At 35.7% G+C, this 27,185-nt stretch overlaps 1 protein-coding gene across 1 annotated transcript in view; it reads right to left on the reverse strand.

The window, feature by feature from the left end:
* Positions 1-9,982: 9,982 nt before the first annotated feature.
* Positions 9,983-27,185, reverse strand: part of LRCH1 (leucine rich repeats and calponin homology domain containing 1) — a 108,484-nt gene continuing 91,281 nt past the window's right edge. Inside the window, 4 exon segments of the mRNA XM_054399551.1 lie at positions 9,983-10,189; positions 18,200-18,277; positions 20,526-20,663; positions 23,950-24,059. Coding sequence (XP_054255526.1) covers positions 9,983-10,189; positions 18,200-18,277; positions 20,526-20,663; positions 23,950-24,059 — 533 coding nt within the window.

Genomic DNA, 27,185 nt, shown 5'->3' on the forward strand with positions numbered 1-27,185 from the left:
AGACCAGGTCTTTGAGGCTGCCTTTGGCAATTTTAATATTTTTATCTCTTCTTGAAGGAATCATTGAAAAAAAAAGTTAATTTTTTTTGCTACCTGGAAAATCATCTTGTTAATATTCTTGTGCTATTTTTCATTATTTGTTCTGTAGTGCTGTAGTCTTCCAAAGAAAATCAAGTTACAGTGCAAAATCAGCTTTCAAGACACATGATCCTAATGCACACCATTAATTTTTCTGTGGCAAAAGCTAAATGTCTTGTGCATAGTAAAATAAGCAATCAAAAATATTTGTTCACATTTATTTTTCAAGTTTACATCTTTCCTTTTTTTCCTTTTTTCCTTTTTTTTTTTCCTCTTTTGAAACATCTATATACAAATGAAATGGGTGTGCTCTCAGTTTCAGCCAATTTAGTCTAGCGGGGGAGAAAAGTGCTACTGGAATGTAGGAAACCCAACGGAATGCAGACTGATTTTTCACCAATGTTCTGCAAATTGAACAAATAAAGAATGCCATTCCAGCTAGCTGTCCTTTTAATATAAGCACCTATTTTGTTTGCTTTTTTTTTTTTTAATCTTACATATTAGAAAATACAATTTAAGGAGATCTAGAGCTACTGCACACCAAGTAGAATAAAAAATAACTAAATATTTATATTAAAATAAAGTGTTTAACCACAAAAAAGCAGTAATAAAATACAGTTTCCTAATTTACATTTTGCATCCAAAGGATGAATAACAACTCACTAATAAATAATATTTATATAAATATTTTATGTCTGGATATCTTTAAAAGGCAATAGCCTGAAGCGACTGCAGGAAAAAAAACCTAACGTGGTACAAGTCCGATTTACTCTCCCTGCTCCACCCCCTGCCCACCCCCCAAATGATTACAATGATTCTTAGTTGAATAATACAAAGGTATCTTGCTGCAAGACAGCTGTGTACTGCGCACGTTTTTAAGTGGCAGAGAGGTGGCTGTTTGAGTAAGTACTGTACAAAGTGAGCTATAAAAGCAGTGAAGCATCAGTTTGCCCTAGAAAATGTTTTCTGCTTAGCTTCTGGTTGGCAGTTCGACATACATGTACAGTCTGAAGGACAATTTTAAAATCAGAAGTGTAAGAAGAATACTCTTGGAGCACTGGGGTTTGGGGTTTTCAATGCAGTTTGGAAAGATGGGCAGTGTTTTGATTCTCTGATGGCACAGTGGAGCTGGTAACAGCAGAGAGAGTAGCTTCATGTGAATAAAGCTTGTTTCACTGTAGTTACATCTAGCAATGCTTGAACTGTTATGCTCACTTTTACCAAGCCCTTTTCTTCTAGGATGTGATGTGGTAGGCAGAGCTTCTCCTAGAAGAAGACAAACAAAGGAGTAAAGATTAGGATATTCAACATGGCAAAACCTCGCTTTACACGATCATGGTCAGAACACAATGCCCAACAAGCAGGAACTGTTTGCCACTTTTAATTATAAAGAACTTCCTGTTATTTTGAAAGTCTCTGCTTTTGCTCTATCTATACCTATGAATTAGTGAGAGATCTGTTAATATTTTAAGCATCAGAAACCAACGTGTTCTGTGGTCAGTAAAGTATGTAAGCATCTTAATCAAGAGTGAAGGCCAGCAAGTACACACCAAGCTTTCACCTACATAGTAAGGAAACGTGGCATTTGCCTGTTATTACATATGGGTGGGTTTGGGGACAAAAGGCTGGCTGTATCAGTCAAAAACCAGTTCTGCCACTGAGCTCTAGACAGGTGGGTCTCGGTCCCAGGATATGCACCTTCGAAAGCCACCCATTAAAGGAAAAAACATTTTGTTCTGAGTGATTAGCAAGTTATTTTGAAATATCCAGGAATCAACTTTGTTTACCATAAGGACACAACAATCATGACCAGGGATGAAACCTACTAGCTGTCCACAGAATTTGTTGCACCAGAAGACTGTCAAGCATTAAATACTGTATCTCCTACATGGAACAAGACACCCCCCACAGCGAATAAATATGGAAAGCCTTGTTGAGAGATGTAGTCTTGTGTCATGATGGGATTGTTCTTTAAACCAGAAGTTTTTCCTAATGTAACTGGGTATTCCCATTAATGAAATCCATGAAATTGTGAAATCAGGCAGCAGGTCTACAAATATAAAATGGAAAAGCTGGACTACATCACATAAACCATAATTGTAACTGTGATACTCGTTGCCACAACACGAAAACCAAAAGTGTAAGTGGGATGACAAAAATATACAGATAAGAAAAAAAACAAACATTATTAAACACAAACACATGGATAGAGTGTCTGCCTCAAAAAGTCCTTAAATGTCAGTCCTTAAGGTCCTACTGTGTCAGATAGATTTAAGTTTTAACAATTTCAAACATAATTTTCAAGGAGCTTGGCTGAGTAAGGTCTGTGAGAGATGGGCAGCACACAGTTCTCCATGTGGACAATGCTGCAACATTCTTGTGATCTGCTAACTCAAACTTTCCACCTCCATTGAGTTTCTGGATTCTGATTCACACTGACCAAACACCTGTGGCAACTGCTTCTCATTCCTGCCTGCAACCATGTTCCTCTCTGCTGCAGCTATTTGCCCAGTCAGCACAAAGGAATATCCTCACCTTGCAGCCATTTCTGTTCATCACCCAGATTTCCATCCCAAACCTGCCCTAAATTGGTCATTTAAGTCAACACGCTGAGTTCTGCAGTTCATTCTTGTTTGTTCTTCTGGCCGAGATACTGACCTGCATGCTGCCAGAGATGGCTGTCCCCAGCTTTTATGCCTCTGGAAAAAAATTCCAGAGGAATACATAAATGTATTTGAGAATGCAAACTCCTAGCACATACCTGATTAGCACTCGAGAAGCTAACAGAAGAAGGTAGAGGTAGTGGTATCAAATAAAAGGAAAGAACCCCAAAACCAAACAAAACCAAAACAAACAAAAACCCCAATGTCTATTTCAAATGCATGAGCTTTACTAAAAATATTTTACCAATCTAGTATCTGGGACACTTCATATAAAAATTTACAATCCTCTCTGATAATTTTCCTAAAGATTATATTCCCCTTATTTATTGAGAATGCAAATCAGACATCTACAGTGACATGTCATTCTCTCCATTCTCTGCAGGCTCTTTCCAGCACCCTTGCACACTACATTTTTTGTTTCACAGGTGGGGTGACCCACACCATGCCAATATTTCATTAGTCTTCCATGCTAGGCAAAAGGCATTAAATAACAATGCCTCCCTAATCCAGTATCTGAAAACTAAATCCTTAGTATTACAAGACTGAAGGGTAGGGATTGAACCAAAAAACCCCAGCCACAGAACACACTACCTTGCCAGATATTTATGTTTGAGAATAATCTGAATTCTACTGAAACCAAACTTGATGAAAAAGACACAGGTAAGGATGACTCATTTAGAAAAACTTAAATTCTATACTTAAAATTTTTGTGGCAACTTACAGCACTCAGAACTGTTCTGTCATGCTTTCAGGCTAGGAATGTTGCCATTTTTTATAAGCACATTTTTGCTAAAAGCATGATGGGTGTATGCCCCATTTCACATCAACCTCAAATCTAATATGGTTTTATTCTTCATAAAGACAATGAATTATCTAATTTTAAAAAATACAGTACAGTAATACAGATTGCATAGAGCAACTTCTCTCCCCCTGCTGTACTTTCTTTTAAAAATAGGACTCTCCAGTTGTGTTCTAGGAGTGAGGAGTTTTACAGCATGCTACTGTTTTATAATATACATCATTCTTCATTAGTGCTTGAGAGCTATACAATTGACAGCATTCTCTTCTAAAGCAGAAGGTGGAACTTGGTTATTATTTCATGAGTCTGCAGCTAAACGTGTGGCTATGATGGACTTCCAAAACTGACAATGAGACCTACACCATCTCCTAAAAATGACAAATTTCATCTTAACATGTCAGAAATCAATTCTCTTATCTAAGCCCTAATCACTCTCTTCAACACTTTGTAAGTGACTTTCATCAGCTCTGCCTCACATACTTTTAGAAATCACAGCTTTAGAGTAATATAATTAGCTGTTCTCAGAATAAGGAAAATCACATCCTGCCAAGGACAGAATCCAGAGCACACTGACAATCAACTTAGCTTTTCTGCATAATAGCAGCTAACCTTGGCCCAAGGTCCCAGTCTTTAAGTTCAGCTGCTGTCCCTGAAGCTACACTTTCTGTGAATCACTGACAGCTGTGAAACTGCAAAAGATGGAGATTTCAAAACTTTTCTTAAATCCTGGCATAGTGAAACAACATGCCTGACCAACCAAAAGAAGAACTCACCCATGACTCTTAGGAGGATCAACCTCACCCACTTTTTCACACCTTTGGTAGGATTGTCATCCCTTCTACATTAGCATCAAACCCAAAACTCTTCAATATACTAGTAGGAATTGTCTCACTAAAAGTACCCCCATTGAAACCATCACTGAACAAAATCCAGAAAGACAGACAGAAGAACTGTCTTCCAATTCTCAAGATTCATCTAAAAATCCTTAAAAACACGTGCTTAGGGAAGGGCTGCCACTTCACTCATAGCAGCACAAACATTTGTCTTCTTTATCTACTAAAAAAATGAAGATCTAAATTTTTTATGTATTTTTTTTCTGTCCAAGAACACCTGAGGGAAGCATTGCAAGCAATCCAATTTTGTACAGACACATAGCTGTTTTGAATGGATGAAATGTTTTGAAACTCATCATGAAACAAAAGAACAAACTCCCTTTGATGGGAGGGGGAGAAAGGCACAAAAAGGAGGCAGCAGCCAGGAGGTTGAGTCAACAAAGCAACATAGGAAAACAGTAAACAGCTGTACCCACAAACACACATGTGCAAGCTTCTAATCCTGGAACAAAACTATTCAGGAGGTGTAGAAGAAAATCAGGAACACAGAAGGACACTAATCCCACGAGGATACGTGACACAATACACATACATATCTATTTTCTTTGGCATCAGGTGACTTCAAAGTCAAGACAAGGGTTTGACTTGGTTTATGCTAGGGCAAACAGCTTGTCAATTCAGTTACAGTAAGGATTTATCAAACAAGTTAATTGTTGTTGTTACATCAAATGGGCAAGTAGTGAAATGACCACATTGTGGTAACAACAGGGCCCAACTGCCTTTGTTAGCAATGATGCAAAGAAATGGAATTCTACCATTTGGCAAGAGCCCTTCCCTTTCTTCCTTGTATTTGTAGAATATGGGATTTCAGATCTACAGGGGACAAAAAAAAGAAAAACAAACCCTAAAAAAAAATTCATAAACCAATGAAATACTGGAATGTGTAGATGGGCAAATTAAAACAAAAAACTCAACGTAATGCCCAAGCATTTAATGGTTGGAGCCAACTACCTGAAATGGAAAGTCACTGAAAGTAACACCAGGGCCTTACATTTAAGCAAATTTATGTCAGTATACAAAACTTTGAAATTTTGTTAAGGACAAATTTTCTTCCTAAAGACTTGAAAAAACTATAGCAGATATTTTCTTTTTTTCACATATCTAAGGCAATTTGAAATGATGTCTTTTTATATATATTTTCCTTGTCCACTATTACTGTTGATGGCTGTATGTACCCAAATGCCATTTGAAGTACAAAAGAGAAGGTTAAAAAAGAGCACAGTAATTCAGGTTATAGGTGTATTTCAGATTTCTTTTTTCTTTAATTTCCAATGGAAGTATTAGTATGTTTTGTAAAGTATACATTTAGGACCAGGTTTAACAAAGCAAAAAAATCCCCAAAACCCCAGACCTTCAATACTGCAGCTGCAATTACGTATTTGGAGCCACAGTCAGCTAGATGTCTAAATATGTGCATCTTCAAAACAATTGTCATAAATTGCAAATATTTACAAAACTGTATTTGCGGATTCTGGGCTTCTACAAATTCTGACCTTGAGCCAGAACACTTTAAAAATAGACTTTTTTTTTTTTTTTTTTTTTACCAAAACGCCTCATGGTTTCATTCTGACATGCTAAGAAAATAGTGAGCTGAAACTGCAAGGAAGCTTAATAAACACACACATGAAACAGTAAGAGAAAAAAGTATACTTACAGGGGAAATATCAATTATACCATAATCTTATATATTACATTCCACGAGATAGTGATGGAGTAAGAGTGTTTTGTAAACAAAGTAGAATGCATAATTACCTTACAGTACTTCATAGTGCTCCTTCTGCATAATGCAGCTTATGTGCTAGAAATAAAGGAAATAGCAAAGGTTCACAAAACCTGCTCTACCATTTTTTCCTAAACCTGCATACGTGACTGCTTATTTCTTGTTTTCTTTTTTTTTTTTTTTTGAATGGTAAGAGGAGTGAAAAGCAAAGAATGTTTCCTTCTGTGAAAAAACAATAGTGTGGCAAAAAATATTGGCAACTTATTAATGTATCTTGAGTAGAAAACTGGACTGAATATTTGCTCAGGTATAATCAAATCCCCATTCACTTTCAGAAAACTTTCTAGGCACACATTGAGATCTATATGCAGCTTTCAGCTACAGAAGTTTGTTACTGTACAAGAAAGAGGCAGTTAAAGTGTACTACACTGCAGTACACTGCACTTGAAAATTCTGTTCTCTTGCTCAAAGAAAAAAGAAAGCCAAACCCGCACATCAAAATGCTTCTTGCAATGCAGTGCACACCCCTTTTATCTGCACGTATATCCACTACAATTTATTACTTTGTTGCAGTATGGATGAGATGACCTCCATAGGACAAAAGAGAAGTCAACATGATGGGCACAGCAGGAGTAGACCAGTTGAGGGGGGAAGGGGAAAGGGCGAAAAAAATCAGTTTGAAAACATCTGATGACCATCTCAATGGAAAGTAAGTGAATGGGGAAAGAAATGGGGGAGCAAATATAATTTGTGTTATCAGTGAATATGGGGGTGAACTACAACATACATTTTTTAAACCCTAGGTCATCAACTTTATCATGTGACTGACTGGCTGCAAGCAGTAAATTCCAACTGCATATTAACTGCATGTCCCAATATTGGGTTCAGTAGGTGAAGAACCACCTGTCAGTTAACTGTTGGTTTCCCAAGTAGCAAAGCCACAGGAACAGCAGCATAGGAGAATTACTCTGAATTTAGTAATGAACCAATTGGAGTACATTCAGGTTTTAGTTTCTACTTCTCCGTTTAGTGGCTTCAGGGATGGGCAGACAGACATTTTCCACATCTGCATAATGTTTGAAATATATTTTGAGAAACATTACTATAGTCATGCTTAGAAAAACATGGAAGTTATATTTTACTACTGCTTTCCCCACAAGATGTGTGTATATTTGGAAGTGCTATTAATAACTGATTAATAAATAAATACAAAACTGGACAAACTTTGTGCATAGTAGTAAGGCTGTGCTCATCATGAGGCAAGTAAATTCAGTTTTCACAGTCTGGTTCAAGATGGCTTCAACTAACTACAGAAAGTGTTTGTAAGGTTACACTTCAATTACTGTGTGTTGTCATAGTTATAAAACAGTGAGAAGATGTACTCTGTACTAAGAGAAAACTCCGTTTGCATGGTAAGCATATGTAAAGTAAAACTTTGGACAATTTTAAGAGTTACCTGTCATTATGAGTGGGGTATGTTCAGCTGGTCTACACTGGCACAGCACCTAGTCTGATAACACACTCAAAACCACTGAAGACACAAACTTCCATTTCTGCACAACGGAAATACAAACCACACCAACCTACTACATCTCTTACGTCCCTCCCAAAGCTACTGGATACAGTGGATAATCAGACATAATATTGGACAATAAAACAGATGCATGCTATGGGATGGTAGCAACAGTTTTCACCACCTGAGTCTCCAATTAAAAAAAAAATAGTTAATATATACTCATACATGTAGATCGCCACTACATAAGGAGTGCATAACACAAGGCATTGCCTGGAGACATGGTTACCACTATGGGAGCAGGAATAAAATCCCAGCCCTAGACGAGGCATCACTGCTGCCTCAAATAGCAGCACTGGATTATAAAGAATCATTCAATTAATAGATTCTGAACTGATTCAAGCTTTATGTCACTTTCTCAGTTTCACTAGAAAAGCAACATTGTTTAGACAACCAAAATCAAGGCAAAGATCTGATCAAAGCAGAAGCTTAACTGTCAAGCTCTGGCTCTGAGTAAGCAAAGTACACAGTTAAAAGACAAGCCTGTGCAGGATGCAGTTGCAAGTCTACAGCTACACACCCAAGTAGCTAGTAACTTATCCTCAAGTATAAAGAACCTGGTCATAGAAGACACTCTTTACAATAGCTCTGTTATATGTAAGCACTGGAAGCTCCTAGACTTTAAGCCCTTTCAAAAAAAAAAAAAAAGAAAAAAAAGAAGAAGAAAAAAGATGTATCCATCATCTGGAAATATTTTTTCCATCTTAAAATACATATCTAATTATATATTTTATCTATGTATGTATATATTTAAGATATATAAACCAGAAATGGAACTGCATTTAGAAGTTTTTTTATAAGCTTTTTTACATCTATGGAATGGGGATATTTGTAGTTTGGCACTAAATTGTAACCATGTGGCCAGAATAATCAGTAAGATACAAGTTCTTATGTTAATTATTCTCTAAAAGTCTACAGGCAATTTTTTTTTGATATAATGGAGAGTAAGAAATTAAAATTTCTTTCACAGACATTAAATTGAAGTCTTTTGGTAAGCTAGCCTGAGACTGAATTATGAATTTAGTCGAAAGGATCTAGGCCAATATTGCAATGCCAATATAGGTTTATATTCAAGGTTTTATATTTTTCAAACAATTTTCATTTCCATAATTAATTAAGGACTAAAACAAACAAACAAAAGTTACTCAAGTTTTACAATAGATAAACAGAACAGAGAACGAGAAGGCCATCAGCCCAGCACTCTAACCACAAGCAGAGTTCAAACATACTGAAACATCCTCCTGGCTAATGTTTGTCTAATCTACTCTTTAAAACTTCCTAAGATGGAAAATGCAGGAGGTCCTGCCAGGTGATCTATTTTCCAAGCTACTTTGTCTTCTTTATATACTTTACACAAACAAACAAACATTTCCTACTTTTTCACAGGTGATGAAACAGAGACAAGACAGTGATGTGACCTGCTTGACATCAAACATAAGAATGGTAGATACAAGACTCTAACAGCTCAGTCTCAAATTATCTTATGGTATCACACTCTACTCCATGATCTTCATCCTGAAACATCCTCTTATGGGTTTCTCATACCCACTACTATTTTACAATCATCTTTGAAGTGTAACATAGCAACTGTTCAAAAGCAGTTCAGCACTGCTTTGTGCAACAGAAGAAAAAGACTATTCTATGGAACCATGAGGGAAACAAAATTTAAGTAGGAAAACATAACTACTCCAGTATGGAATTTAACCAGAACAGTAGAGATGACCAATAATCTTTAAAGTTACAGTACTCTTGTTAATCTTAAGGATTAAAAAAATGAGAGTAATTTGAAAGATAGATCTCTTTGCGCTCTTAACACAATGCATGTTGAGATAATTGGCACCAACTCAGAAAATACTATTGTCTGCTGAAGTGTCACCTCAACTGTGTCAATATCTTCTTGGATTTTCACAAAAAGCAAGAGACTCAGTTCTGTTTAGCTTGTGAAAAACCCAAAGTGTGATAAGAGTGGCTTCACTGCTTTAACACATTTAGTGGGTAGTCTAGGTAACATAAAAACCCCCAAACTATTAATAAAGAAATATGTAAGTTCTTAAACTAGAGGTGGAGGGGAGAAAAAGAGATGAGACTTTCCTTCAAGATGCTACTCCCTCTCTCCTCTATTTCAAGAGATTAATAAAGATATTATAAGGAAGGGAAGCAAGGGAGAGGGAGAAGTTTTTAAGACAAAGGAAGGAAATTAAGTACCTGTAATCTGTCAGAGACAAAGCAGAAAGTTTGTGTGCACATGCGAACAGGTTATGCTGTTAGCACATTCCAGTGATAAGTTATAAACATCAAGACTATAAAAAGTATGTGGAAAAGACAAAAGCCTATTAGATCCCAGGAGCGAAAGGTAGAAGTTGATTGTGGGGGTTTCTCCCCGAGGGCGAGCAGAGTATCAACAGTCTTTCGAATGTGACGAATATCCGACTGCAGGATGTCATACGGAGAGCAGAGGTCAGCCTATCCCGAAGGGCAGCCATTAGAACAGAAAAAAAGTGCATAAAATTAAAAATAGAAAAATAGAAAGATATAGATAAATAACTTATCACAATATTCTAGCATAAACATGTAGGAGCAGCTTTTTTCCTAGTAACGACTTAGTCTATAGACATCCCAGCCTTATTTCCTCTAAATACTGAAGCTATCATACAATATCAGAATGTTAAGAAAGAAGAGCTCAGGCCTTCAAATCCTTCCAAAATTAAGCCCAGATTCACAAGGGTGAGGACATGCAAGTGATCCACTTATTCCAACGATATCTGCACACCTTTGTCCATCTGGGCCTTACTCAAATGCTTAAATAGAACCAGCTGTAAAATCTAACTTATATAAGAGCAAACAGTGGGTTAGAAAGCTGTTAAAAGCACAAGCAGCAGCAACATGAAGTCTCGAGAAAAAGCACTTAAAGAAATTTTTAGAAGTATGCAGAAATTTCTAACAATCATCTAAAACTTGATATTCAAATATCATCTTAAATGATACCCTGGGATGGAAACTGAAAAAGTCAGTGTAGTGCTAACTATACTTACTTTTAATAAAAGTTCCTAAACTGAAGAATTTGACAGTAAATTCCTTAGGCAGAAGTTACTTAGCAGGTTAAGATTCTCTTACTGTTTTGGAAAGTACCAACAACTTCATGCAGCAATTTACTCTAGACTAACTATATAAATAACGAAGTGTAATACGTAATATCAATATGCATATACAATATATTTAACATTAAAATCAAACAAACAAAAACTAGTACTTTCAAAATGCGATCTAAGATACACCATTTCACATTGCAAATGAAGCCTTGCTGCAAACAAAGACGGCAAATACTTACTGGATGAAATTATATGAAATAAGGAAGGGATTCCCTGTTTCAGAGGAACACAACAATTCTTTAGTAACTTTTCAGTCTCGCTTGCTTAATGAACTGACAGTACTTCCAATGAATGAAGACAGGGAAGTTTAGATGTCTGGGTTTTGTTAACACAAAGTTTCCAGGTCTAGCTGGCAATAAATTAAGACTTTAAAACATTGTAAAGGCCCTACTATACCAAAAAGTGACTAGCAAATGTGGAAGTCGTAGCTGTCATCCACACACAAATCAAAAAGAGACACTTTTTCTTTTTTTGTTTGTCACCTCAGAAGCATAGAATCATAGAATGGTTTGAGTTGGACGGGACCTCCAAAGGTCGTCTAGTCCAACACTCCTGCAGTGAAAGCAGGGACATCCTCCATTAGATAGATTGCTCAGAGCCTTGCTGAGCCTGACCTTGAATACCATGACTGGTTCTAACTTTAAACAAGAGTTAAAAGCAGCAAAAATGTAAATTTTGTTACTTAGGCCGCCAGATACACAGAAGGAGAAAACCACTCTGCCTAGCAACAGCACTGCTATTTTTACAGTCTTTTTTCAGAATTTTTTCAACTGAAATAGTAAACTTCAATGTAATTGTATTTGGCTTTTTCTAAAGGATGGAAACCCACAAAACAAAACATGTTGATCTTGTTTAAAAATGGTATAGGACTAGTACTGTATTTGAGAACATCTACATCCACAAAATGTTTACCAAGGAAACTAGTATTAGGGTAAGCAAACTACCCATGACTACAAACTGTGCAATATATTTCACTTTTACCAAAGACACCAATAAACTCAGCAAATGCTGGATTAATTTTAGAACAGCCACAAGACTCAGTTCCTACTTGGTGCAAATATATCCCCAAAATAAATAGCTAAGATACACTGAGATTAAATTTCTATTTAAAAAAAAAAAAAAAGGAAAGTCAGAACTTTAAACCAAGGATATTTTTCTCCACATTTCTGTCCAAACACTACACCTACCAAATAATCCCCACTACAATCAAACAGAGAAGGAAGTAATTTCACAGTTTGAGAAGGAGCTGGCAATAGGCTGAATTTCTGCAGCCCAGAGAACTTGCTAATCAGAGATTAACATACCAAGCAGCACACAGGAGAAGCCAAAGCGTACAAAACCAGCCAACACATGCAAGAAGTAACCTTTGGGAACAGTCATGCTGTGCTTTAGTGAAATTCTGTGAAACTTGGGAAAGTCTGAGGAATGTCTCATCATTTTTGCTTATTTGTGTGTGTCCTCTGATAACTGATGAACATTCACAACTTATTAAGTAAAAATCTTCATAGTGAATGTATCTTAAATGTCTGTAATATAAGTCTCGATTAAGAAAACAAAAAATGTCACTTTTCAGTGATAGTGAAGGTATTTCCACTTAAGGTACCAGAATTTTATAGATGTGGTGAAATGAAAATACCAAACTGAAATGTGACATCATGAAATAGTGAAAAAGTACATGGCCCCCACCTCAAGTCTCAAAGACACCCACCCACCCATCACAAGCACTGCCCTTCTCATTTTGGATACTGAAATTACTACTAGTAAGAACTAAAAACATTCATACATTTAATCATTACATTTATGGACTGACTTTTTATGTCTATGAAGCTTTTTATGTCTATGAAGACTTTTTATGTCTATGAAGCTACATGATTAAATCATGTAGCTGCCAAAATCATGCACGCAGAATAAACACAGGAAGACAAAAGTGGAACGACAAGATCATAACAAGCTGTTTGTGTGCAAAAACCACCCTCACTCTACATGCTCCTGCAGTGACTGTGAAAACAGATAGCATTTCAAAACCAACCTCCTCCAGTTCTGACTCTGGTAAAAAAAGTGAAGTTTGCAGAAGTGCAGTAAAAAAACCCCCAAAGTCAGTAGTGTTTATGCACTATACTCAAAATACAAATGAAAGGAACCTCAGAATTATGCCAGCATACTGAACCACTGAACTCCATACTGGAAGCCACACAGTGTACATTACCAAGTCCAGCACAAAAGGGTGGAGAAGGGAGTCATACCTGGTAAAACTTACTGCAACTTCATGGATGTCTCATGATGAAACTATGGAGAAGTAACTGATTATGTGAATTGATCAGAAAGCAAGCATAAAATGGTAATGAAAATATACCTTGCATTAAACTGAGAAACACGATTACCAGTTGAACAATAGGTAGAAGATAAAACACTGACACTCTCTGCTTGGTTGCTTCTTTTACTTTGTTCTGCCAGTTTTAACATACAGAAGAGTCACTTTTTTTTTTTCCTGTTTTACTTATTCAGCAATTCTTACATTAACAGAAGTCATATTGATTTTTAGGCTAATTCTGACATTGCAACATAGTGCACCTAGTTTTTATAGGAGGAGCTGAGACGCAGCAATAGCTCCTGCTTGCAGGAATCGAAGTCTGAGCAAGAGGCCTTTTGTAATCTGATTTTTCATATGGTAACTTGTAATCTAAAAAGCCATTTCTTGCCATCACACTCCTTCCTGTTCTGTATGTGTACGCCAAGGAGCTGACTGAAAATTTAAGAGAGACATGGAGGAAATCTCTCACTGCCATCCAAGAAATAACCTTTCCCACTAAATTATGCTGCAATGCCACTGACGTGCTGGAACACATAAGCTCAATAAACCTGCTGCAACTACTTTATCACTACCCTTTATCAATGGAAATTACCATTCCAGCATTAAACATAACTTAAGTCTACCTTGTTTTTTTCAAGATATATTAAGATTGACAAGGTGTGTCTGTGTATGTGGGCAAAGTCTCCTTCCTCTTTCTTTGTTTTTTAATAGCTCTGTGTAATTTCTCTGAACTGAAGAGGCCGTAGAAAGGGCCAAAATATGCTGCAGTGCCTATATTGTTAAGATTATTACATTAGTCTAAGTTGCAGAACATAAAATTAATTGGCTTCTTTGTAAAAAGACAACAGCGTTTTGGCTCACAGTAAAATTACTTTGTTCAATTTCCATTCTTACAAACGCTTAGAAGGTCCTACTTCTGACATGCCATATTTTTTTTATAATTGAGGAGAAATGCAGAGCAAAACTTGCTGATTTTGCCTTTCAAATAAAGTATGGCATTAACACCTTTCTTTTGGTCCAAATCTTCCTTTTAATAAAGTATTATTCAACCCACTACAAATCAGTTACTTTTTCATTTTGTTAGTATTACCAAAACAACATGAGAACAAAATGCTCTGTAATATAGATTACCAAGATTACAGCTAGCAAGAATGAAAGCTAAAGCTTAAATAAGTTAATGAATTGCAAATTAAATGGGAAATTCTACTTCTTGGCTACTAGCACAAATACTGATTCCAATGTTATAACTGACAAGTTGAAGAAATGTATATGACTATTATTGTCTCTCTACATATATGTTTGTATATATTTTATTATACATACTTTACTAGTCTTATGACAGAACAGTCGAAACCAGAAGATTTCCACTACTTTACATACATACTCATGGGGGTAATATTTCAGACTCTCATGATCAATTTTAATATTTCTGGGATGAGATGTCACTTAAAAAAAAAGTAAAACTCCATTAGAACTGGTACATTTTACACTTTGGAGGCCAACCTTACACACAAAGAGAAGAAAATAGCTTTATTTTTTAAACCCAGAAAACATGAGAGGGTGGGTGCAATACAGGTGGACTGGATAAGCATTATAGGTGGTATCAGTAGTGCGTTCATATGACACAATCTACTGCAGTGAATGACATCAAGCACTGCATGTCATTCTGAAAAATGCAGCAGGGCACACACCTCCTACTTATTACACATCCACTACCACTTGTTTATTCAGCCTGTATCAGCCAAAAATAGGTTTGTCATTCTATCACTATTACAGAAGAGATTAAGCAATTCGATAGTTTTTAGTTGAAAACATTATTAAAATAAAGTCTTTTTGACTTTTATAAGGGACAAATATTGCACCTTATCTGTCACATACCTCCTGAGGGTCACAGCAGACATTTTCTGAATCTTCAGACTTTCAGATGCTTACCTGCTACATCCCTTTCTCACATCAAAGAAAAATTTTGGTTTGTCTCAGAAAAATGATCATTTACAAAGATCTCTGATAAGGCTCTATAGGCAACATTAGTGGCAAAACTGGACACAAGTTGTTTGTCCTACAAGTCTCACACTTTTGATAGCCTACAGTGAGGTAAGCCTCTTGCAATTTAGTTCCTTATTAAAGGGTCAGAACTGTATGTTTAAAACATCCCCTTTCCCTGTGATCAGGAGCATCATATGGCCATTAACAGAAAGTGATTTTTACATGTCACACATTGTACTGCAATTCTCATCAGGCATTTAACGGCTTTCAGAATCATCCATGTACCAGGTCATTACAAAGCAAAGCTCATATTCCTGAATTTTGTGTCTGTGATTTTTTTTTTGTTTGGTTTTTTTTGGTCAAGGTACCAATTCCTCCTACTTATGATGGATGCCAATTTTATTTTTCTACACTTGGATGAAGCTTCCCAGGATCATTCCGGGGAAAGTAGGCTTGACTCAAGAACTGAATGCTGAAAGCCATAGAAGTAAGAGACCATGCACATCAGCACAACAGAGTAATTACTTAGCTATATTCTTGTTTTCACTTCACATGATTTGACAGGATATTACTCTAAACCTTTAGATTACAGGATAGAGAATGTACTCTGCTCCATTCCATAAATATATGAAAACAAACCAACAGGAAACATGATAATGTTAAATCCTTAAACAAAACAGAAAAATTAAAAAAAAAACAACTCAACCAACCTAAAAAGCAAACAAACAAAAACCTCCCAAAGAACCCCAAAAAAACCTAAAACAAATGTGCAGCAGAATTTCAAGTTGATGTCAAGAACTAAATATGGACAAAGGTATCCCATAAAAACCTAATAACTATAGGCATTAGGATCCAAAAGTGGAACCCCTTCCTGCCCCATAAGTTGTTTTCAAAATAGAAAATAATTCATTGAGTTCCTTTTATTGGCTTGCACAGAGATAGTTATTAAGCAATGTATAACTCAACCACCTGAAACAGCAGTAAACACATCATCTGCAGTTCTTTAAAAACCTTGACAGCTGACTGCCATATCATTCAATTTATGCATTCCTAATACTTGTCCCTCCAACACACAGTAAAGTTCTATCACCTACCTGCTACTTCCACAACATGGTGGATTTCCACAATACACAGCAAGCATATACATTGCAAATTGCCAACAGACCAAAAAGAACATGCTTAGTGTATTTTAGTCCTATCAGAAATTTACAATTGCAAGATATTTATTTAATGTTTAAGTGAACGAGCTTTTTATCCCTCAAGTGAAGTTAATACTTAGATTCATTGAATGGTTAATATATAAACCAGATCGGTTAAGACTTTGTGCAACACTGCAACAACTGTAATTGAATAAAATAAAGTTTAAGAAATCCTAAAAAAATTTACACTAATTACAACAGAAGCATTAAAGAAGAGGTGTAATAAATATATAGAAATGTCTTTTCACAGAAAACAAAGAAGTATTTTTCCAGAAAGTTTACTTAAAGAAATACAAAATAAACACAGAGAAAATGTTTGGCTTATGCATCTGTAATATGGCACTGCAAGGATCTTTGTAAATATTTCTGTTCTGCTTCAGTTTCTGAAAGATCTCTTGACAACAATGAAAACAGCTCTTGGTCTTTTCTCTCCCAACAAGCTATATCCAGAAAAAAAAATTACTTGTATACTAATTCACTGAATAATTTACGACACATCAGAAGACTAATGAATTTTGGAGCAGCTTACAAACACTCTGTGCCTCCAAGTCCACAGCACTGAGATTTTGATCTACTTTGAAATTAAATTTTAACGTGAATATGAAATCATTCTACCGAATAGATTACATAATTACAAGAACTAAATTAACCATTGCAACTTAGAACCTAGCCCATTACACTGATTTCTCAAATTAAAGTTATGATGAATCATTCACTGGAGCTGTAAGATAAACTCTCCCCCTCAGAATTCCTACCAAAAAAACCCCAAAAAATTATCTGTTGCTTTTGCTGTCCCCCAAATCAAGTGCTAAAACATCGATAAAATATAAAGAATTCAAACTGGAATTCTTTCCCAATGTGGAATCTTTGCATTACCATCTGCCTCCCAAGCGGATGGTGTGGGAAATAGACACAAAATACTCTTTTCTTTCAACATTCTTGAAACACAGACTGAAAAGAACTGTCTTCCTTATACTGACATATGTAGGCAAGAGTGAAAATACCTCATGTAATTTTCATGTTTTCAGATTAAAAAGTCCTTGTATTACCCTTTACCTCCTTTTGAGGGTCATGTATTTGAAATTAACTTTTTCTGAATTGGTACTTCTAGACCATAGGGGAGTCTTTGAAATATTCCCAATGCAGATACTGAATTCATTACATTAGTTATGAAAGTATTCTTCCTTATTAATGTAAGAATAAATTACATGATGAAAGCTGCCATTCCTAAAAAGCAGAAAATATCAAGCCTTTCAATTTTTATATTTCAAACTTCTGAAACATATCTACATTACAGAACCTTACTCATGTATTTTCCATACTTAAAGGTTCCCCTCCCCCCGTGGAAGTGTTTCAGTACAAAAGATGATTGTTATTAGTCACTTTCACAATGCATACACTTGAGTACTTATTATTGTGAAAAAAAAAAAAAGGAAAATCAGTAATTAAAAAGAATGCAGTCAGTATTCTAAAAGCATGAGGTAAAATGCAGTTATATTGCATAATGTAAAAATCAGCCCAAAATTAGCCTAACTACATTTTACACACTACTTAATTACCACATTCCTTATATATGTTCCATGGCAAAGATAAGGAGATGTATTGGGGACAATAGTGAATTACTAGTTTAAGACAAAAGTTGCCATTTTTAAGTGCTGTGACATGAACCATTTGAATAAACTAAAGTAGTATCAAACCATATTATTTAGATCTTTTCATTCTATGTCTTTATTGCTGAAAAACTATAGTTCATAAAGTTATCCCTCAGCACTGAAGTAATTTGTGCATTTGGCATTTTTAATCATCTAGAAATGACAGACTTAATTACCTCCGGTATCCCCAGTTTTCTACATGCATCCAGAAAGTTTTCCACATTTCTCCTGCATTTGGCCATGCTAAGTTTAGGCTGTAAAAGCAAGAAAAAAAAATGGTTTATGGCAAAAGTAGTCAAAAACATTCATTAAGTATCACAGTGTATCAGAGGTTGGAAGGGACCTCAAGAGATCATCAGGTCCAACCCCCTGCCGCATCACCTAGGATAGTCCGCATAGGAATGCATCCAGGTGGGTTTTGAAAGTCTCCACAGAAGAAGACTCCACAACCCCCCTGGGGAGCCTGTTCCAGTGCTCTGTCACCTCACTGTAAAGAATTTTCTCCTCATGTTGAGCTGAAATCTTCTATGTTCTAGTTTGAACCCATTGTTCCTTGTCTTATCACTGTGAACCACCCAAAAGAGCCTGGCCCCCTCCTCCTGACGCTCACCCCTCACATATTTATACACATTTATGAGATCCCCTCTCAGTCTTCTCTTCTCAAGACTAAACAGCCCTAGGGATCTCAGTCTCTCTTCACAGGGGAGATGCTCAAGTCCCCTAATCATCCTTGTGGCTCTAGTCAACTCATCTACTGCATTATTCTTGTACTGATGCACCATTTGCATATTTCACCTGGAAACAATGCATAAAAGTATTTTTTTCATATTACACTAAAAATGTTTTGCCTACAAATACAATCTGACTAAATAAGTTGTGGATGCTATGTGCTTCTACTTAATTATCAAAGTCACCAGCACATTTAGCTCCACTTGTTCACCCTCCAGCTTGTGATGCTCTAAAACTTGCAAGAGACAACATTCATTCTCTGGACAGCAAGTGAACACAAAGGATTACAAGGACAATTTAAGTAAAAGGCTCTTTTTTTTTTTAGGTACTCACAAATGTATAGTAACTGTACACAATTTTAATGTCTCTTAAGAAAAAAATTCCCTGTTACTGTATGATTCCAAATTGATTTGTCTCTCTCAGGACTATTCACCAAAATTACAGAAATAACACCTTACTACAAAAACAAACAAAAAACCCAACAAAACCCCCAAAACACAAAAGCAAATCCAAACAAAAAGAAATCACTATATTACTTTTTCAAAGCAAGATCAATCATTGTTAACTCCTGAATACCCACCTAAAACACAACTTCACTACAGTAGCAGACTTTAAAGAACTACATTTCTAGGCTAAAGTAATCTGAATACTGTTTCAAGGATGAGAACATCATCAATAGGAAGTCAAAACAAAATGAAACTGGATTTCAAATATTTGTTTGTTACAGAAGAAAACCATAAGATTTTTATCTTAAACAAAACCCCAACAATAACAAAACAACAGCAACAACAAAAAAAAAACACCAAAACAAAATAAACAATCAAAAAAATCCTCAAATGCTCAGCAGCAAAACTTATTTTTTTTCCCCAGAAACTCAAGTTTTTGCATTTTGGCAATGCCATATTTTTAACAGAGAAGTAATTTAAAACCAAGCAACAGTAAAAATTCACTAGGCCATCTGAGAAAATGTCTTTTTCTTAACATGTGCCTTATTGTAAGTTCTCACAGATTGTCTCTGAAATCCACGTGCTGTATGAGGCAAATTTTTGACAACATGTACATTAAAAAAAAAAAAAGGCAAGCAAACAAAACCTCTTCAGAACCAGTCTGGTATGTGGAATTTAGAACAATGATCCAAGGAAAAGACATCAGTAAACATGAGAGGACACTAAGAAAATTAGATTTCAAGTAATGCACACAGAGATTACATGAATTTCATGTGCTGAAATCTTTAGCTCCTTAGGTTTGGCAAGTCAATACTATACCACTAGAGCACCTGTTTCTATTTCATTCTGTCTGCCACTGCAAGGAGTAATGTCTACGTTTAACCAAAAAGGAAGAATACACTAACAAGTGCTCCAAGTTCTTCAGTAACATCTGCTAAAGCACACATTGCTAAAGCTAACCTCATGGTATTCATTCAACCAAAAAGGGACTAAATTTAAAAGGGTCTCAGAATCAAATCTTGTAATCATAGAACTTCATACTATGCTGAAGAAAAAGGCCTTTATGGAAAAAAAAAAAACCCATACATCTGAATTGTTGCTAGATCAGAGAGATAGAACAATTTCATTCACTTATAGACGTGTGTGGTTCAGTATATGAAAGTACACAACAAACACTTGGATTTGTAATAATGTAAATGTCCTGAAGAGCAAAGAACATTCACTGAAGAGCAATCTGTTTTATGTAACCAAGTATCATTTGGCAATAAACCTGTATTTTTTTTTAACATTCCTCACAGTCCAAGAGAACAAGAAACACCAGACTTACTACTGCTGGTGAAGGTACATGAATACTTCCTACAGACCGAGGACGAACATGATTTACTAAATGGCACAGAACTACACCGTCCATCAGAGCAGAGCCCAAGTCTTCAGGTAAACAAATCTTTAGTCTTGTTTCAATGTTCTGCAAAGGAAAAACACATGCACATTTTACTATAGAAATGGATGAAGGGGAAAAAACAGAAATCACAGGATTAAAGAATGGTAGAGGTTGGAAGGGACCTCTGGGGATCCATCTAGACCAATACTCCCTGCTAATGCAGGTTTGTCTAGAATAGGTTGTACAGAAATATGTCCAGGCAGGTTTTGAATGTCTCCAGAGAAGATGTCACAACAGACTCCCTGGGCAGTCTGTTCCAGTGCTCTGTTACCCTAAAAGTAAAAAATTTTTTCCTTATATTTAGGTGGAATTTCCTTTTTTGTACTTTGAATGTATTTGAGAGCTTTACAGGGAAAAAACATCTACAATGAGATTGTGACACCTGATGAGTTTCCCACACTGTGCTCCAATCTTGAAAATATTCCAACACTATACTTAGAGATAACTCTCCTATTAACTCTCAGAGATAATTACTTCCATTATCTTAAAATAGGCATTTCCTATTCCTATTTGAGCCTCCTTAATGCAATTACTCTCTACTAATACATCACCTCTATCTATGCTAGGTGCAGTAGGTGAAAATTAGTTATTCTCTCCAGATACAAAGGAGAGTGTAGGTTAGAAGGGATTTCTGAAAGTCACCTGGTCTAACAAATCTGAAGTGAGATCAGAGCCTTGGTTAGTTTACATCTGGGTATCAGCAAGGAAGAAGATTCTGCAACATCTCCAGGCAATTTTTTTCAGTCTTTCACACCCTTATTGCAAAGAATTTTCTCCTTGTAGCTACTCAAAATGTCTTTCTCTGAAGTTTGTGCCACTGTCATTCTTTCACTATGCATCTTTGAAAAGCCTGGATTTATCTTCTCTATTACTACCCTTCAGGCAGCTGAAGACAGTGACATGATATTCTCAGCACTCTCTTCCCCAAGCTAAAGAAAACCAGGTCTTAAGTACTTCCTCATACATCCTTTGTTTGCATACCCTTACCATGAAGTAGCCTCCACTGAACTCACTTTGGGATTTCATATTTCCCCAGTTTTTCTTTTATTACACACACTGCTCGAGTACTCACTAGAGCCAAACAGAGTGTGTCACATGCAATAAAGTAATATTTTATTTTCAACCTGGATTAACTCATAATTCAGAAAGCATTTTTGGTATATAAAATATGTACAGAAAGAATCCATTCTGAGACTTTTTTTTTTCCTCCCCAAATTTGTTACTAACAGATTTATATAAATTAATGAACTAAAAATCCTTCTCTTAAAACACTGATTTCACTGTTGGGAGACTATTTAGTACTGATCACAGTGTATTTTTTTTTTTATGAGCATAGTGTACCTACACCAGTAGTTCAATGCCATTTGCTGTTAGAATTCATGTTTTAAGACTATTTGAAATGGAAGACTGGAAGAAGTGGATTCATTCTATTTCAAATTTGTCACCACTGAAAAACTGCTTTCTCTTCCAAAAATCATCCACACTACAGCAACATAAAATTTCTTCCACTTAGCGTATCAAAACTATTGCATTTTACCCTCTAAGTAACAAAAATTAACCAGCATTTCTTGTAGACTCTTCTGCTCAAGTGTAAGAGGCAAATCACTCTTGAGATGAGAACTGTGTGAAATGACTCTGCATGCCTGCAGTATCAAATGGAGGAAAAATTATGTATGCCTTTGAAAAAACCCCAGATTTTATAAGATAAAACAATTTCTGTAAAAACACAACATTCTAAGGAAAAGGAGGAAATGTATGGAGGAAACACTAATGTTCTCACAATTTGTGCCTCAGGTCAAGCGTATGAGCTAAAGGTAATAATGCATTTACAACTGTAATAGTTCTTTTCTGTTTAGTGCCCAACTTGAGTGTGGCTGCAGGTTCTGCGGGGTCTCACTAAATTCTAACGTGAAATAATCAAATTTATTCAATAAGTATACATTTAATTATTTACAGCTCCTGGGCTCTTTTCTTGTACAATGCATGATGAGATGGTCTGGAAGTTATTTCTATTGCTAAAGGGCCCAGTATGATTAAATAAACTTCACTAATTAAAAAAAAAAATTCACTATGTGCTTCTACACAGGGTCAATCTTCTAGCTTCTCTTACCACTCCTTGAATTGTCATCAAGCTTCTCGCAAGAGACAACAAAACTTTCAATTCAGGACACAATGCTTCAGGGTGAGGGCAAGGAAGGATAGTGCATTGAGGTGAAGGTCAATACTGCATTAAACCAGTATTGCTGTTAATTCCTAATACAGTGTAGAAAGATCCTTATTAAGTCTCCATGATCATGCCTAGTATGATAAATAACCTTGTTCCACTTTGCACGGTGAGGATTAACTGAACTAATGCACAAGGCAGGAACCCTGAGGACATTATTTTTAGGAACAATTACTTGGGACTTGCTACATGATTGTAGTAACTTTAAAAAGAAATAGAAGAAGTGCAACAATACCATCACTTCTGTTGGTAACATGACATAACTGCAAGCTGGACAGATTCAGGGTCACAATACTCCCTGTGGCAGAGCTTGTCATGTTTTGTTTTGTTTTGTTTTTTTTTAATGCAAATAGGTGTCACTAAAACAAGGTATGAGCTCTGTAACAGACCCTATGCAACCTCAAAAAGCAATTTTTGCATCAGGCTCTCCCTGTGGCAGAGCTTGTCACGTTTTGTTTTGTTTTGTTTTTTTAATGCAAATAGGTGTCACTAAAACAAGGTATGAGCTCTGTAACAGACCCTATGCAACCTCAAAAAGCAATTTTTGCAGCAGGCTCTATGCTCTATATGTAAGAAAATATACAAGAAAACCATCTTATATATTCAGATCTTCAGTGATGAAATATTAATGTAATTTCTGAGAAAGTTAGTTCAAGTATTAGTTATTTCCCTCAAAAAAAAGTTTCTAACTTCAGTTTAAACTAATAAATTTCGTTATGTCTTTTAATTGCTAGACTGAAGACTTCTCCAGCTGTTAAGAAATAGTTTCTAGACTTCTCTGTCACCCAAACGATCACTTCATCCTTTCTGATGAAATTACCTACACTGTGAATTCCACCAGCGCAAGGCCTACTGTTTAACTGTACATTGTTCAGGTAACTCCCATTATTATTTCCCACTTTTACAAAGCCCTTCCTGATGAATAGACATCTGATTGTGATAAAGCACTTCAGGAACAGTCTCATCAGTGTGATTTGGAGAAGTAATAGGGACTCATTTAACCTTTTTTTAATATTCTACTTAGCCAAAGAAAAATAAAAAACCAGATTCCATCAGAACAAATTAATTCTACCAATGCTCAGATACCTCACGCAGCTGTTCCACGAGCTCTCTCTCTTCTCTCATCTGTTCCATTTTCCTTCGAATTGTAAATTGTGGGTCTATGGATTCCAGATTTCTTTGTGGTCTTAAGAACACTATGATTTTAAAAGAAGACACATTTTAGTTTAAGAACTAACACCTTGATTTATTAATTTATAATGAAGCAAATTCCTTAGGCACTGCCTCCAGCAAAAACTTAAAAAATTCCTTTGTCCTCAGGAAGACAGAAAAACGTGATCCTGGATTACAATCATAAATGGAAATTCTTTTCATATTGCTCCAAATGGCATCCTGGGACATCAATGCAGTGAGTAATTTTTCAGCCAAGTTCTAACCTTAACAGGCTAGTTTCGTTGGATGATTAAGCACCGTCACTGTTCTTAAAACAGATTTTGATCTGTACAAAAATTTGTATCTAAAGGCAGGAAATACCTCTTATTCTTTTAAGCAGAAACCCCTCCTCCAAGATGTTGAATTGCATAAGAAGCTGTGATTGAGTATCTTCCCACACAGGACACACTAGATAAAGTTATACCAAAAAAACCTCACCCACCAAGCAAAGATTAATGTAGGCAAACTTAGCCATTCAGTAAGTCTGCCTACATTAGAAAGCTGCATAGCAAATGTAGCGTTGCACAAGCTCTTTGCAGTGCTTCCTCTCACCAGTCTTGGAGACGGTATTGCTTTGACCATATATAGTTGCTTAAAATAAATGCATTAAATCCCTGCATATATGCACATCTACATGTCCTTTTTTTTCTTTTTTTTGTGATTAACGACTGTTTTGAACAGTTTGAAAGAAAAAGATTCATAAAACATCAGGTTGAAATGGACCTCAAGGATCATCTAGTCCAACCTCTCAGGGTAAGAATATAGTTTAAATGAGATGGCTCAGCACCCTGTCAAGCTGGGCCTTGAAACTGTCTAATGCAGAGGAATCCACCACCTCCCTTGGGAGTTTATTCCAATGTCTAATAGTTCAAATGTGTGCTTAAAATGCAGCTGTCACCTGATTGCCGTTCTGTTTGCAATTTTGCTTCATGAAATGCAACCGTCATGCATTTACCACTCAAATTATTGGCCAACTTGAATATTATGGAAAATGATTCTGCTTAAAAGAAAGTGGCTTGTGTTATTACCTTCCCTCCCCTCTACTGAATGCAACATGAAATCCTAAGTAACAATTAATGGAGTAGAAAGTACGATGTCTAGAAACTTCTGGTTTTACATACAGCTACACTTCAGTCTCAGTTTTGTCAATTTTAATCTCTAGCTTGTAGAAGGCAAACTGCAAGCTCAGAATATAACTCTATTCCCAAAGTATAGTGTAGCAACAGATTAGTGTTTCTTAACATTTGGTTAAGACTGCATATGCCCAAACATAAAAAAGCTGTTAACAGCTGTAGCTACTGCCACGAAGTATAACAATCCCATATATCTGATTTATCTACACCATTTCAAAAGCGTTACCTCCTGATTTAGATAACTGTAATTTAATTGATACATTGGTACATTTCTGATGAAAGTACTTATCTGTGGTGAAAATGAAACCATTTGAAATACTGAAAAATCTTATTTAATAAATCACATAGTAAATAACGTATTTTACTATGGCTACAACAACAACAAAGAAAATCAACTCCCAAATATTCAAACTGCAGAAACTATTACCCAATACTTCTATTAAATTCCAGAATTGTACTGAATTAAAATTTCTGCGTGATCAACTCTGTAACAATTTACTGGAGACCACTTCTCAATTTTTAAGAGGTCAAATTATAACCTCTTATGATATTAATTAAAAAACTGTTGTAATTTCTAAGATTTTCATTTTTGAAACAGCTTATTGTACAACTCTAATATTGAGCTTTGCTGCCTCTCTCAGATAAAATACCAATATAAAACCATGCTTGAAAAGTTACGTCATATTTAAATGGCATTTAAATGCCACTGTAGCTTTAGTAGCAGCAGCAGCAGCATCATTTCAAACAATTCTCTAGAGAAGTATTCATTCATATTTGCAAGTATCAGTATTATTATAGACTTCATCCAGATTGGCCACAAATTTATTTTGGCCTTTGCTAAATCAGTATGAACATCCCAAGATCTAGTTCCTTCCCATTTCAGACTACAAACATCTGTCAACAAAAAATAAATATCAACATTACTTATTCAATTCTGTTCATGAATGAGACATACATTCCAACATAAGGAAAAAGGCAAGCTAGTCGTGAGGCAGTGGGACACTACAATTAAAAGTTTCTAAATAAAAATAAAATAGATTAAACAACAGAACCACATGTTTAAGAGCATCACAAAGCCATCTCTCTTCTACACAATGTCTGGGGCTCCTAGAATACCATATGCAAACAACATTCCCCAAAGGCATCTCAAATGCAGCCATCCTGTTTTGGAGAAAGTGTTTGGCTATGGATTTGAATCCTGTCATACCAACTAACCTCAGCACCAGAGAATGGTCTCTGGTCCATTTTCTTCCTTACAATACAAAGATACACCCTAGATAACAAACTTATACCCAGATAACACTAGAAAGAAAAGCAACAGTCATGATTAAAGAAAAAGGAAACAAACAAACAAAAAAAAGAAGTTGTAAAAGCAGTTTTCTCTTGTAACAGCTCAAGTGAATAAACTCTAATATTTGCATTTGGCTTGAGATTTGAATGACAAGACATCTATTTGTTCCAAATGCTAGTCAGTATTGCTCTTTTCATTTAGAACAGTAACAAACCTAAATTCACAGAGATCAAATTCTGTACTGATGGAAGTACCACTAGCTTCCTCTGTTAGAGCATTCATCAGTGAAACGTCAAGTTAGCTTCATATCATCATCAACTAAATTCACATTTTCAACTTAACGTTACCATGGTTCTTATATTCCATACTCATTGCCTTTATGGAGCTGATTTCTCACATATGCTGCCTTTTATGGTTTTATAATCAAGAACATTGTGGCAACAGAGAGTACTGTCAAGTAATGGCTTGAACTAAAGAATGCTGGTATTCTAAACTAGAGGTTAGCGTTTATCATTCAAGATTTGTAGTCATGGTTTCAATCTAATATTTTTGGTGGTTCAACTACCTTCTAATATCTAAAAACCCTTCTAATTTAAGGCAACTGAAAGAACAAGAATCCTACTTTAAAGTAAAAATTCATCTGTCTATCAAATACTTAAAAGCAGTTTAAATTGTGTGAGTTTTTC

Source organism: Indicator indicator, chromosome 1, assembly GCF_027791375.1.
Source record: "Indicator indicator isolate 239-I01 chromosome 1, UM_Iind_1.1, whole genome shotgun sequence".
NCBI lineage: Eukaryota > Metazoa > Chordata > Aves > Piciformes > Indicatoridae > Indicator > Indicator indicator.